General features: G+C 38.9%; 1 protein-coding gene across 1 annotated transcript in view; it reads right to left on the bottom strand.

The window, feature by feature from the left end:
* Positions 1 to 13,522, bottom strand: part of LOC146000094 (uncharacterized) — an 80,337-nt gene that overhangs the window by 53,111 nt on the left and 13,704 nt on the right. Inside the window, exons 2-3 of the mRNA XM_083137429.1 lie at positions 7,589 to 7,741; positions 2,367 to 2,516 (exon numbers count right to left, since the gene is read on the bottom strand). Of these exons, the coding sequence (XP_082993555.1) occupies positions 2,367 to 2,516; positions 7,589 to 7,741 (303 nt within the window). The remainder of the gene's footprint in view (positions 1 to 2,366; positions 2,517 to 7,588; positions 7,742 to 13,522) is intronic.

Here is a 13,522-nt window from a genome sequence, read left to right as displayed (position 1 = left end):
ACATACCAAGTAGTAAAAGTTTTTCTGTAATTCATCCTAGTTCTGCTCTTATATACACAAATAAATACGCTTTAGAAACGATGTTAAGAGCCACAGATAATAAAATATCTTAATCATAGTTTTGACCAGTAATGTCCTGCTTAAGTTTATATCCTTGAAAGAGTTTTTTGTCGATGGGGATCGTTTGGAGGTTTCGAATGTGCAACACTGTATCAAGATTACGCTGCAGACGAAACCGTTAAAAGTCAATGGTTTTCGTGAGCTTCCTTGCAATCCCAAATCTCCGAGCTCGAGTTTTTTGTTCCTTCGCGACTAGATGAAGACAGAGCTGTGAATATAGTGGCGAGCAGATGTAAACCAAGAGCGTGTTAATTTCGCACTGTGTGCAAGAGTGTTATTCTTGGTTACTTGGCGTTACTTGTTTGTGTTATTGCAGTGTGTATGTGTGTTGTGTCAGTGAGACGATTAGAATGCCAGCCGCAAGGTTCACGTTAGAACAAAGAATTTTTTTGTATGACACTTAGGTGAAAACAGACTCGTGTCGAAACGTGTGTAGGCAATTTGTACAGAAATTTCCAGGCGTTTCACCTCCACATAGAGATACGGTTTGACATCTTGTTCTTAAATTACGAGAAACTGGATCGTTAAATTTTAAAACACCTAAGCAAAACCGACGGATTCTAACCGAAGCAAAACTCGATGAAATTGGTGCAGCGTTAGGACGTTCTCCAAACAAACCTCTACGCCGTGTTTCACAGGAGATGGCCGTGTCAAAATCATCGGCACATACAGCCACTAAGCTACTAAAATTAAAACCGTACTCTTATAACACAGGTTAGTGCTCATTTTGCAATATTTATAAAAATGACTGCATATGTCCATAAAAATAAGCCGGCATTACAGGCCGCAAATGTCGGCATCTCCGTCAGCGCCGCCCGCCACTCTTCTCCCGATCTCTCGGGTGAAGATCGAAATGAACGCACGGTATATATATATATATATATATATATATATATATATATATATATATATATATATATATATATATTTAACTGTTATGTGAGCATAACTATTTGCGACGTGACCCAAATATTACTTGTTAAATGAATACTTTGTTGACACTTGGAATTGTTTATTGTTGTTCAAAACTTCTACGTAAGATAATTAAGTTTGAAAGTTATTTAGAGGTTGCTAAATGATTTCACCTGCTACCCATATTAATGCAACTATCGTCATGGTGACGTAGTTTAGCGTACTCGTATATACTAGCAGTAATTAGATCTTTACAGGAATATTTTGAAAGTGTTATTCTTGTAATTGGGTCTTGCCTAAGCATTTTGCGACCCTCCCAAGTTGTTTGTATAAAGATTGAGCCAATTCTCTCTTTCGATTGTGAGATTCGAATATGAGCCTTGAAGCTTCGCGTAACCTCGTGCTAAAAGCTTCAAACTTAATAGCTGTTGTACGTACGTTCTACTCTTGGAATTTCCTACTCCGGGACCTTCCGCGCGCTTTCTAAATTATTGACTAATAGAACGTTACAAACACAGATCTTGACTCCGTTGAATAAAAATCTGTGTGGCACAGTGTAGCGTTGTCGCCTTGTAATCAATGATTCCTGGATTTGATACCCGGTGGAGGCACATAGTGATTCGGATCTCACTTTTAACTGTAGATCCAGTTCTACATTTAGTGCATAAAGTGGACTTAAAACACCAACTCAATGAATCAATCAATCAATAAAAATCTGTATAAAATAAGTTTCGCAATGTGAATTGACAATGATAATTGATTTTTAAAACAGATGCAAAGGGCTTCAAAGCAAGACCAATATTGTCTTTCTAGGACTACACAATACTAACAAAAGTTGTTTCGCAAAATTGATAAGAACTGTTTTTTGACTAATTTTAAACATCTGAAAATTAACAATCGTGTTTAAAACATTTCTGCGTGCACCGTATAAAAATTTCATCACGATGGGATAATTAGAATTTCAAAGGGAGGGATCGTTTGCCAACAAAAAAAGAAACGTCATTTTTTTTGTTCCCACGGCGATAGAAAAAAATTCACACTCGAAGTAAAATTTGGTTAGCATAGATTAAGGCAGAATTGAATAATCTAAATTTCGATGTAACTCGTTTTTTTTTGTTTTTTTAAGTCTACTGGTTAATTTTTAATTGGAGTCCAAACTCGAGTATCTATATTTTTAATCTGAAAGTAGATATTTATATTTACTTCTCTTAGTATGTAATTAATAAGACTCCAAACTCGTAACAATGTCATCAACATTTCATCTTAGTTATTACTTTATTCTCATGCAACACGTAAGACTTAATAGAGACTCATTTTTACAATATTCAACTTACCTCAGGGCGTCCACATTCTTCAGTTCTTTCTCCAAAACCTAATAAATAGATGAACCCTGCTATAGTTGTACCTAACTTGTCTTCTCCATCGTAGCACAGGTAGTTGTCCAAATTTTCACTGTTTTCAATCACCCTGCTTTTAAGAGTAACCTAGCATTAAAGAGAAATATATTATGTATGTGTGCGTGAATATATATATATATATATATATATATATATATATATATATATATATATATATACGATATATATATATATATATATATATATATATATATATATATATATATATATATATATATAAATCAAAGAAGGTAAAAGGAAACACTCACCGGACAGTAGAAAAATTCAAAATTTTCGCTAATTTCATAGCATCATCGGTGTGAGGAGAAATAGACGGAACCGGAAGTTGTGGCCCTGCAGAGTTGCCAGGTCCCCATTGAAGAAGAAGCGGTGCGTAAACGAGAAAAACACTGTTTCGTCACCAGGCTCGTCGTAAACTGTTAGTGTGTAGGATGAGTTGGGAGGGGGGAGGGGGGTGAGGGTTGGGCATTACTGGGTGGCCTTGTTCATGCCAGGTGGAGTGGTTGCACTCATGGCCGATATATAGGCCCTCTCCCATCTTTTGCGAACAGAGGTGTTGGCTGGTTGGGGTAGGAGATGGATGATCACTACCCAGAAGCAGTCGTTGAAACGGATGTTGTGATGGTTGGTGTGGACAGCGATAGTGAAGTCCAGGTTGTGGGTGGAGGAGTGGTGGTTATTGATGCGGAGGTTGAGGGCAGTTGATGTTTCCCCCAGGTAAAAATCACCACAGATGTTGCAGGTGAGGATGTAGATAAGGTTTGAAGTGTGGCACGTCCCTTTGGGATGAAGGGTAAATTTGCCAGTGGCCATGTGCACCTGGAGGGTGTGAGAGGTAATGAGGATGGGGCAGGTTTTGCACCTAAAGCGGTTGCATTTGTGGGCAGGGGGTTGTTGGTTGTGTGGTGAAGGAGTGTTGTGGACCAGGATGTTTTTGAGGTTGGGGGGCGTTTGAAAACCACTCTGGGCTTGTCGGGAAATATGTTTTTGGTTTCAGGATCACTGTGGAGAACGGGGAGAAGAGTGTGTAGTGTGTGCCTAATTTTGTTGAGGATGGTTCTCCATGTGTCCAGACATGAAGATGTAATAGATGAAGCGGAGCCAGAGGAGGGGTTGGGTATCCCAGCACTAATTTCCTGACCCACCTAACCCACCTTGTCCTCACATGTAACAATTTCACCTTTGAAAACCAACATTTCCTACAGATCCGAGGTACAGCCAGGGGTACCAGAATGGCCCCATCCTATGCAAACCTCTTCATGGGCAAACTTGAGCAAGAGTTCTTGGATACCCAACCCCTCCTCGGCTCCGCTTCATCGATTACATCTTCATGTCTGGGCACATGGAGAACCATCCTCAACAAAATTAGGCACACACTACACACTCTTCTCCCCGTTCTCCACAGTGATCCTGAAACCAAAAACATATTTCCCGACAAGCCCAGAGTGGTTTTCAAACACCCCCCCCCCCCAACCTCCAAAACATCCTGGTCTGCAACACTCCTTTACCACACAACCAACAACCCCCTGCCCACAAATGCAACCGCCCTAGGTGCAAAACCTGGCCCTTCCTCATTATCTTTCATACCCTCCAGGTGCACACGGCCACTAGCAAATTTACCCTCCATCCCAAAGGGACATGCCATGCCTCAAACCTTATCTACATCCTCACCTGCAACATCTGTGGTGATTTTTACCTGGGGGAACCATCAACGGCCCTCAACCTCCGCATCAATAACCACCGCTCCTCCACCCACAACCTGGACTTCACTGTCGCCGTCCACACCAAACACCACAACATCAGTTTCAACGACTGCTTCCGGGTAGCGATCATCCATCTCCTACCCCAACCAGCCAACACCTCTGTTCGCAAAAGATGGGAGAGGGCCTATATATCGGCCATGAGTGCAACCACTCCACCTGGCATGAACAAGGCCACCCAGTAATGCCCAACCCTCACCCCCCTCCCCCCTCCCAACTCATCCTACACACTAACAGTTTACGACGAGCCTGGTGACGAAACAGTGTTTTTCTCGTTTTACGCACCGCTTCTTCTTCAATGGGGACCTGGCAACTCTGCAGGGCCACAACTTCCGGTTCCGTCTATTTCTCCTCACACCGATGATGCTATGAAATTAGCGAAAATTTCGAATTTTTCTACTGTCCGGTGAGTGTTTCCTTTTACCTTCTTTGATTTTTACTTAGCCCTTTTGGCCCTCCTTGCTTTTATCCATTATATATATATATATATATATATCGGAGAGTATCGGTTGGAATTTATGTGCCGATACCAGCAGATACTTTCCCGGCAATTTGGTCTTTGGCAGGGTCCGCAAAAATGCCCGGCGACACTTTCTGGGAGTCTTGGAAATTTTGAAATAATCAAACGTTTTTTTTATTTTGCACAAAGAACTGTATTTTTTATTACATAACATCTATTTTATTATTCTGATGTAATTCTTGAATATTCAAGAGCAAATTTCTTAGTAAATTAATTCATATCATTGGAAAATAATATATACATACTAATATTGACCAACATTTTGAAAAATATTAATTATTGTAATTTAGCGGCATAGTTTTCGAGATAATTGCGAATGGGTCGTTACAAGCCGCCACTGACTTCATTATATGTATACGTCGTCCTAGTTGGTAAAATGCTAATAATATGTGGAAATGTTCTGTTTGATTGCAACGCCACCTCTCGAAAATGTTCTGTTTTGTAAACAAAGAGCAAGCCTTAGATCGCGCAAGGAGTAAAGCACTCGGTGTTTACAAAATACAATGAACGACGACTTGTACCCACACATTTTTAACACGGTGTATACAATTATTCACGATGATCTCGAAAACAGCTCGTTTGCAGACCAATGTTTACTGAGACTTTTTTCTTCTTTATCGTGTATTTCACCTGTGTCAGTTTGAGCTATTACTTTCGAGACACCCTGTATTATATATACTATACCGGGTGGGGCACCTAAAAGAAACAAAGCAAATAGTTCTTAAACACGAAGGTTTACGGTAGTTCTGACGTCACCGATGTAAATGTTGTCAAGGGGCCCAGTGGACAGAGCATATCTGGTCTCTAGTCGCCATCTTGAAGTCCGCCATCTTGGATTCAGATCATGTTCTTCAAATGGGAAAGGGGACGTGTGATCCACGGTTTCAGGCTAGAATTGACTCTCAAACGCGAAACAGAAGTTGTTGTTTTTTTACATAACTTCATTCTGAAGAAAGTTAGTATTGACCGAAGCAGGATTGTCAGCAATGTAATGGCAGGTTGGTAACCTTGTTCCAGGTGAACCAGTATGTCACAAACTCGTCACGATCGCATAGAAATGGTGTTGCTGAGTGATGGTCTCAGGTTGAGTGTGGGCGTCCGCAATGGTCAGCATCCACATTTGCCACAGACATCACAAGAGGATGTGGGCCAACTTCAAGGAGACCACCTCGAATAAGAAACGAAAAGTGTCATTGATACGCGGCATTCGCACAAACGACAAGCAGAATGTATCATACGTATTCGGGGTTCGACACTTATCGGAAAGTCAGATGTCCCGAACAAAGGAAAGGGGTCCCGGGTTCGATTCCCGGTGGAGGCACATAGTGGTTAAAACCCCACTTTAAACTGTAGGTTCAGTTCCGATCAGACTTACTGTGCATAAAGTGGACTTAAAACAAGAAATCAATACAATCCGAACGAAGGGACATGTTTTGAAATGGAACGGGCCTGCGTTAAATGATGCAAGCACAAATAAGAACGGAGAAACGGATTGACATTGTAATAATGTTGAACAAAACAAAGTTCACTTCCAGTGAAAATAAAATATTCTGGATGCACTAAATAACTGTAATTTAAAATACTTTTCTAGTCCTTGCAGCTGAATTTCGGCTACAAATGATAGTTGCAAAATATCAGCTGCCATATTGCATTTTATATCAAGGGGGGAAAAGTGTGTTTACAGTTTATATATTGCATTTTCCCTTCGTGTGAGCTTCACTCCATCAGTACATATATTAATTCCCTTTCTTTTCCTCTCAAAATGTTAAAGGATCTTAGAGCCTAATAAACACGAATGAGATTAATATACTTTTTCCAAAAGTGATTGACATCTGCAAATTCCTCATGTTCATTATTCTATAAGTAACTTCTATAAAGTGGTTTAAATCAGCGATTTCTTTACCAATAAATCACCCAATTTAAATCTTGATTCAATCCAACATGATATGTGCGTCTATACAGGATGCAACTGATAAATCTGGTGGTTATGGGTCAAAATAAATATTAATACAGATGACGTACTTTTAACAAATTATTACACCTGTCGCAAAGCATTTAATGACCTACAAAAGCTAAATCAACAGCTCCAGTGATAAAACACAATCTACCGTAGTATTTTCTTCTTTCCTTGCCACTCTTGTCAGGAGCCGGCCACTATGGTGGAATGGTTAACACAGTGCGCTAGGGCACCAAGAATAATCCCTCGTTCGAATCCGGAATTTTTTCTGAGCATCCATTCATCAATTTCTTCATATCATCACTCATCCTCACCTTCGTGATTAGCCGAAAGTGGCAGAAATGCGAAGTAAATTAACCTAAATAAATCAATCATCAACTCCTGTCAGGAGAGAGGAAAATGAATTATTTGTTTTTATCGAAATAATCTTACCGGTATTACACCAATCATAAGAGCTTTGGAAGAAAAGCTGCTAAATATAGTTATCATAATAGCCTATAATATATCATAACAGATCCAAACATTTCTACTGTATGAAGTTTCTCGGAAACAACAGACATTGCATTACATTCATTGACTCAAAGAATGTTCACTGAACATACTTCTCATACCTCTACATGGGCCCTGACTGATTTACACAATATCAAGTCTTTTGATGAATTCACTCCACATGCCACAGCCTCCTTGTTCCTGGACTTCAATCCCATCTTTCCTATAACGACGCTGAACAGTTACAGGAGATTTTGTTTTCCACAACCACAAATAACTACATCACCCAATTCAATCTAGAGGTTCTTGGTTCGATCCCAAACGCAGCATGGGAGATGCTAATTTCATAGCATCTAACCTTATATGAATATTAATCTCTCATCTTTTCAAAAATAGTATGTTTGGTACTTACTGTGCAGCCTCCTGGTAAATCTTTTGTCAGATTATATCCTCCAGTCGCAAATAACATACAACGTTCTGATCTTAGTTTTAAAGTTCCCCTATCGATCACCAAATCATCAACCGGACAGCCACCTTCGACGATCTTAATCTTAACGTCTTTACACTGAAAAAGTAAAGAGAATCCAATCATTTAAAGTGTTTCTGTCACTCTAATCTAGAGAACTTGGTTGGACCTAAATTTGTTAGACTTATGCTCCATTTTGTAGTGTTATGTAGGTGAAGAGGGAGGGGGGGGGCATGTGATGGACGAGCAATACAAATAGCTGAACTTGCTTTGAAAAATTATCATCTGTAAATATGTGGAAAAAAATTAGGGCTGAGCGGATAGTATCGGTTGAAATTGATTTGCCGATACCGGCCGATACTTTTCCTACATTTTAGTCCTTCACCATGTTGCAAAAATGCTGTCCTTACCCACTAATATTGATCAACAGGGCCATGATTTTGATTACCTAAAATATCTGAAAAATGATATATAAAATGACCTAAGAAAATGACCTAAAAATTTTGTTCTTATTTCAGGGTATGACAATTAGTATGACATAGTTCTTATTTCTATAACGTTAGAACTGAAATTTCAAGAAGAATAAAAATTTATAAAAAATCTTAACTTATTTTTGCAGTAGGTAATGTCAAGCATCATGTTACTTTGTTCCTATAAATGTCAGTTCCTGGCTAAAACTGAGTGTAATTTACGCCAAAAAAGACCAGAAAAGCAAGTAGAACGCGAAAAATGAGAGAAAAATGGCATAAAACTTGAAATAAAAATTACCTAAAACTTAAAAAATAGAAAATATGACGAAAAATGCACAATAAAATTCATACTTTTATAACACTGAGGAACAAATTAAAAATTTTTGTTTTGCCGCTGGATGAAAATAGGTGATCTTTAATAAATCAGGTGCACTGATTTCAATAATCATAACTAAAATGCTCTATCACGTACCATTTCTGGCGGAAACCAGTTTGAAAAATTTTCGCCGTACATTAAAGAAGGGTAAAACATAGCATTTTGCTCCAAACCTTAATGTGAAAAAGTGAATTTTAGTAATACATTGGGTTTATAGCATACCAAATATGATTATATATGATGTAGTTATGACATGCACTAAAATTTGCAGTTACAGTCAAATAGTAAACATTAAAGTAAACAATAAAAGTAATAAAGTAAACAGTAAAAGTAACACACGTTCAAAACGTATTTCTGTATGATTTACGCTTGTAGCAGGCATGTTGAACATCTGAGACTGTGTTCCAGCAGTAATCCGCTAGTAAACTGGGAGACCATCTCTCTTTATAACGTTTTTCCATTTCTGGGATTTGTTGGTGAAAGAACTCGCCCTGCTCGTCACTCACTGCACCCAGATTAGGGGGGAAAAGTCTAAATGGGAACAGAGAAACATATTGCATCCCATTTCTTTGTATATTACGTTCTACAAGTTCAGAGTAATTGTAAGCCCTATGGTTGCCAAGGAAATTGCGACACACACTTTAGAACGCACTCCATGCTGCTCTCTTACATTCACTTAACAGTTCTTTAAAATTGGGATCGTTCATTACCTCCAGGATTTGAGGGCCAACAAAAATCCCTTCTTTTATTTTAGCATCGTTTATACCAGGAAATTTGCTTTGTAAGTACTCAAACCCTTTTTCTTCTTTGTTCATGGCCTTCACAAAGTTCTTATTTAACCCCAACTTGATGTGGAGGGGAAGAGAGTAACACATTGTTGGCGTCGACAAGAGTTTTGTGAGAGACTTTTTTTTCACCAGATGTGTAACACTCTCTGGGAGGCCAGTGTTTAGTTTTGTAATTCATGTCCTTTGCTCTGCTATCCCATAGACAGAGGAAACAACAGAATTTCGTGAAACCTGATTGAATTCCCAAAAGAATTCACAGTACCTTCAGATCAGCACAGATTTTCCACTGGTGTTTGTCGTAGCTAACACTTGTGAGAATTAAAGGAATGTTTTCATATGTTTCCTTCATTTCACTCGCATGAGCAACTGGCACTGAAGGTTTCTCATTTTCATTATGCAGGAGGACCGCCTTCAAGCTAGTTTTTGACGCATCGATGAACAACCTCCATTCGTCTGATTTATAGTTTCTCCCAACTCCAGCATTAATCCAGTGACATTGTTGCAGTATACGATGAACCCATTCATAGAAAAAAGAAAGAAAATTTTAGTTGACGTTTTCTGAATGTAATACTTGTCCCTGGTTCCAGCTGGTTCCACTCTTGCAGTCTTGAACCCAGCAGTTCCGCTTCTTTCTTTGTAAGGTTCAAATCACGTACTAAATCATTTAATTCTAGCTGGGCGACTCTTGAAAGTCAGGATCATGTCCGAGAGAAGATATCGGTTCATCTGAGGAAGTTTCTGTTTCCTCTTCCAAAGACCATTCCAATGGTGGCTTTGGAACAGGTAATGTCTAATCATGTTGCACTGGTCTTATCGCAGAAGGTAAATTTGGATACTGTAGGATATTTTTTTTGATTTTCTTCAGAATCCCATAACATTAGTTAAACAAAAGTAACAATCAGTAACGTGATCTCGAGGTTCGCGCCATACCATGGGAACAGCGAAAGACATAGATAGATGGGTATCATGTAACTACCCTCGTAAATATCGCGAGCATCTACTGCAACAGACATGAGGAGCTCACCCTTTATCTTGGTCTCCGATTTTGCATCCGAAATGTAGCTCGTAAGTTTTCTTCACTATTGGTGTAATTGAGTTTCGTTGGGATTTTGTCGTGAACTCACTACACACATAGCAAAACAGATTGGGTGAATTTACACAGTTACGAGGCATCACTGCACTATTTTCAAATACCACACAAACAATAGCAATGAAGCACACAACCTAACACACAACCTACACTTTCAGCGAACAGAACGCAACTGATAAAGACACAGTACAATAAGTCACCTTGCCTCTTTAACAGACTTTTCTCTACTCTTATCTTATCTGGTAAAAAATAAACAACAATGTTTGCCCTTTTTTGTTGTCCTTACAATGCTTTCTTCATATTACGCAGGAAAAACAGCCACACGTGTTCTCTTGAAGAATCCCTGTATATCATATGGTGAAAAAAAGCTTTGTCACATTTACTTCAATTTTGTGTTATTTCAAAAACTAGACGTGGTGGAGGAAGTCAAAAGTTCAGCAAGTCAAAAAACATAGAAATAGGTTGTTTTCCGGTCACGGCAAATTTCATTGTTCCTCAGTGTAATCAGAGGTTCATATTCAGGATTTTAATACTTCAGAGCACTGCATAAGGAAAAAGTAAGCCATGTCGTGAAAATCCGGGCCCTGTTGATTAATATTTTGATCAACTTCGAAATTCGGTGGGAATCTTAAATACTATCTGTTGAAAGTGCTATCGGCTCAACCCTTGAAAAAATATATTCAAATTAATATTCTCCTTTTTCTAGGGGAGATTTGGTTGAGTTGGTGTTTCAAGTCCACTTCATTCACAGTAAGGCTAATCGGGACTGGACCTACAGTTTAGAGTGGGATCCGAGCCACTTGTGCCTTCACCGGGTATCGAAACCAGGACCACTTGATTACAAGGCGACGACCCTACGACTGCTCCATCGGGGAGGCACTGGGGGAGGTTTGGGATAACGTTGAGATGGACATAAATAAAAACGATAAAGATTGAAAAGTTTGGCTTTATCTTGCTCAGGATAGGACAGATGGAAGGCTTGTATTAAAACTTTGGGTTTAAGAAGGGTAGAGTGTTAGTTCTTCTTCTTGTACCTAGTGACTTTGTTAAGATCTTAGATGACATGGTATCAATTTAAAATGAACGAGCTGCCAACATACGGTTATAATTGCAAGGGACTTGTTGGTATGATTACACGTTGTGTTATGTTTTGTTGTAAATTTTTAAATAGCCTATTGATCTTCAGAAGACTCAAAACGGCCGACCGTGGTTGGGTGGTTAGCACAGCGTTCTGTGAGGCTTGGCGTCCTGGGTTCGAATCGTGGCCTGGGCATAGATGCACATTCTGAGTGTCCCTTCATCTCTTTCATCATATCACTCATCCTTATCTGTGCGATTAGCGAAAGCTTTCAATATTTTTCTTAAAAGATTCTCGGAAGCGCGTGCATTCCTCACACGCAGATGTTTTAAAGAGTAGGGCGAGTCCGTCTTTAGCACAAAGGGTCGACGAAGCAGAAGGTACCCTGGATTCCATTCCTGGTTGCCACCCCTAGGCCTGTGCAGTGGCGGATCCAAAGTTACTGTTTCAAGGGGATTGAGTTTTATTGGGTGTCAAATCAACAAGGTCCTCAACCTCATATTTTCCGATTCATTTGAAATTTGACATACTGAAAGGGACATCAGGGGTAAGAAAATATGCAAAGTTCTTGATCCATATCTTTTGTATTTTCGACATTACAGTGTTGCAAACTTGCGATTTTGACCAATTTTTATAACATCTTGTTAATTTTAAATTGCAAAATTTCGGCAATAAGGGCACCTATAGAAGTGATTCGGACGGCGTTAGAATGATCATCAAGGGCTCTTTCACACGAGATATTGCATATCCATGTCAGGGTAAAAGAAACAATTGAAGGTAGTATTATTATTATTCTTTTTTCCAAAAAAATATGTCATACATACACTATTACTCAATAACCGTACAATATTTGAAAATGGGACGCCAATGGGATCCGGAGTTATGTTAGATCTAGGGTAAGTAGAGTTTCATACACAAATTCAAAAGAAAAAATTCTAACAGAAATGAAATACAATATTGTTTGAATTAACGTACAGTATATGGATCTAATGTTTAAATTTGCAGTTCTAAAAAATATAGGGTGATTCAAAAGTCCGGTTCTATAGGTAACTCAGTTATTAGTGCACATAACGAAAAATGGAAAGAGGGGAAAGTTGTTGGAAATATGTGAGTTTCAATCTAAAATGCTTGAATTTTCAACGTATCTTGCACCGTTTAGGCTGTACACTGATACGAGACTCATTGGTAGCAGAAAATGCCACATGCTTGGTGCCTGAATACTGCATGGCATCGCAATACCATGCAGTCCAGGGTAAATTAAGAATTGATGACGATAATTACAGGTAAATCAAACAAATATTTATACGAAACTATTAAAAGTGTGAATGTGGGACACGCGCAGTGGCCAAGTGTAAATGATGTACTTATGTATTGCAGCCTGATTATTATTTGTGAGTTTTTAACCGTTTCTAGAGGTCTGGGGAAAGGAGGGGCGTGCACGTCACATGTTCTTGTTTTTAATACTTGTTTATTTTGCCTGTGATTATCGTCATCAATTCTTAATTTACCCTGTACTATATGGTATTGCGATGCCATGCAGTATTCAGGGCCAAGCATGTGGCATTTTCGGTTACCAATGAGGCTCGTACCAGTGTACAGCCTAAATGGTGCACGATACGTTGAAAATTCAAGCATTTTAGATTGAAACTTACATATTTCCAACAACTTTCCCCTCTTTCCATTTTTCACTATGTGCACTAATAATGGAGTTACCTATGGGACCGGACTTTTGAATCACCCTAATTTTTTTGCAACTGCGAATTTAAACATTAGATTCATAGACGAGTACGTTAATTCAAACAATATTGTATTTCATTTCTGTTAGACTTTTACTTTTGAATATTATGAATTTGTCTATCAAAATATGATATAATGACACTCACCATAGATGGTGTAACTGGACATGCCTTTCGTGCCAGGCACGTAACCAAGGGAGGCTTAGGGGGCTCGAGCCTCCCGCCCCCAGGGAATTTTTCGTTTACACTAGATAAAATTAGTTTTTTTGCTTCTGTAGTCAATAGTGTTACGATAACATAAGGAGAGAAATAATTATCGGGGCAAGACGGAGAATGTTCTAT

This window comes from Lepisma saccharinum, chromosome 16 (assembly GCF_977018435.1).
Source record: "Lepisma saccharinum chromosome 16, izLepSacc3.1, whole genome shotgun sequence".
Taxonomy (NCBI): Eukaryota; Metazoa; Arthropoda; class Insecta; order Zygentoma; family Lepismatidae; genus Lepisma; species Lepisma saccharinum.
The sequence above is the reverse complement of the archived record's forward strand: the minus strand, read 5'-3'. Positions and strand labels throughout refer to the sequence as shown.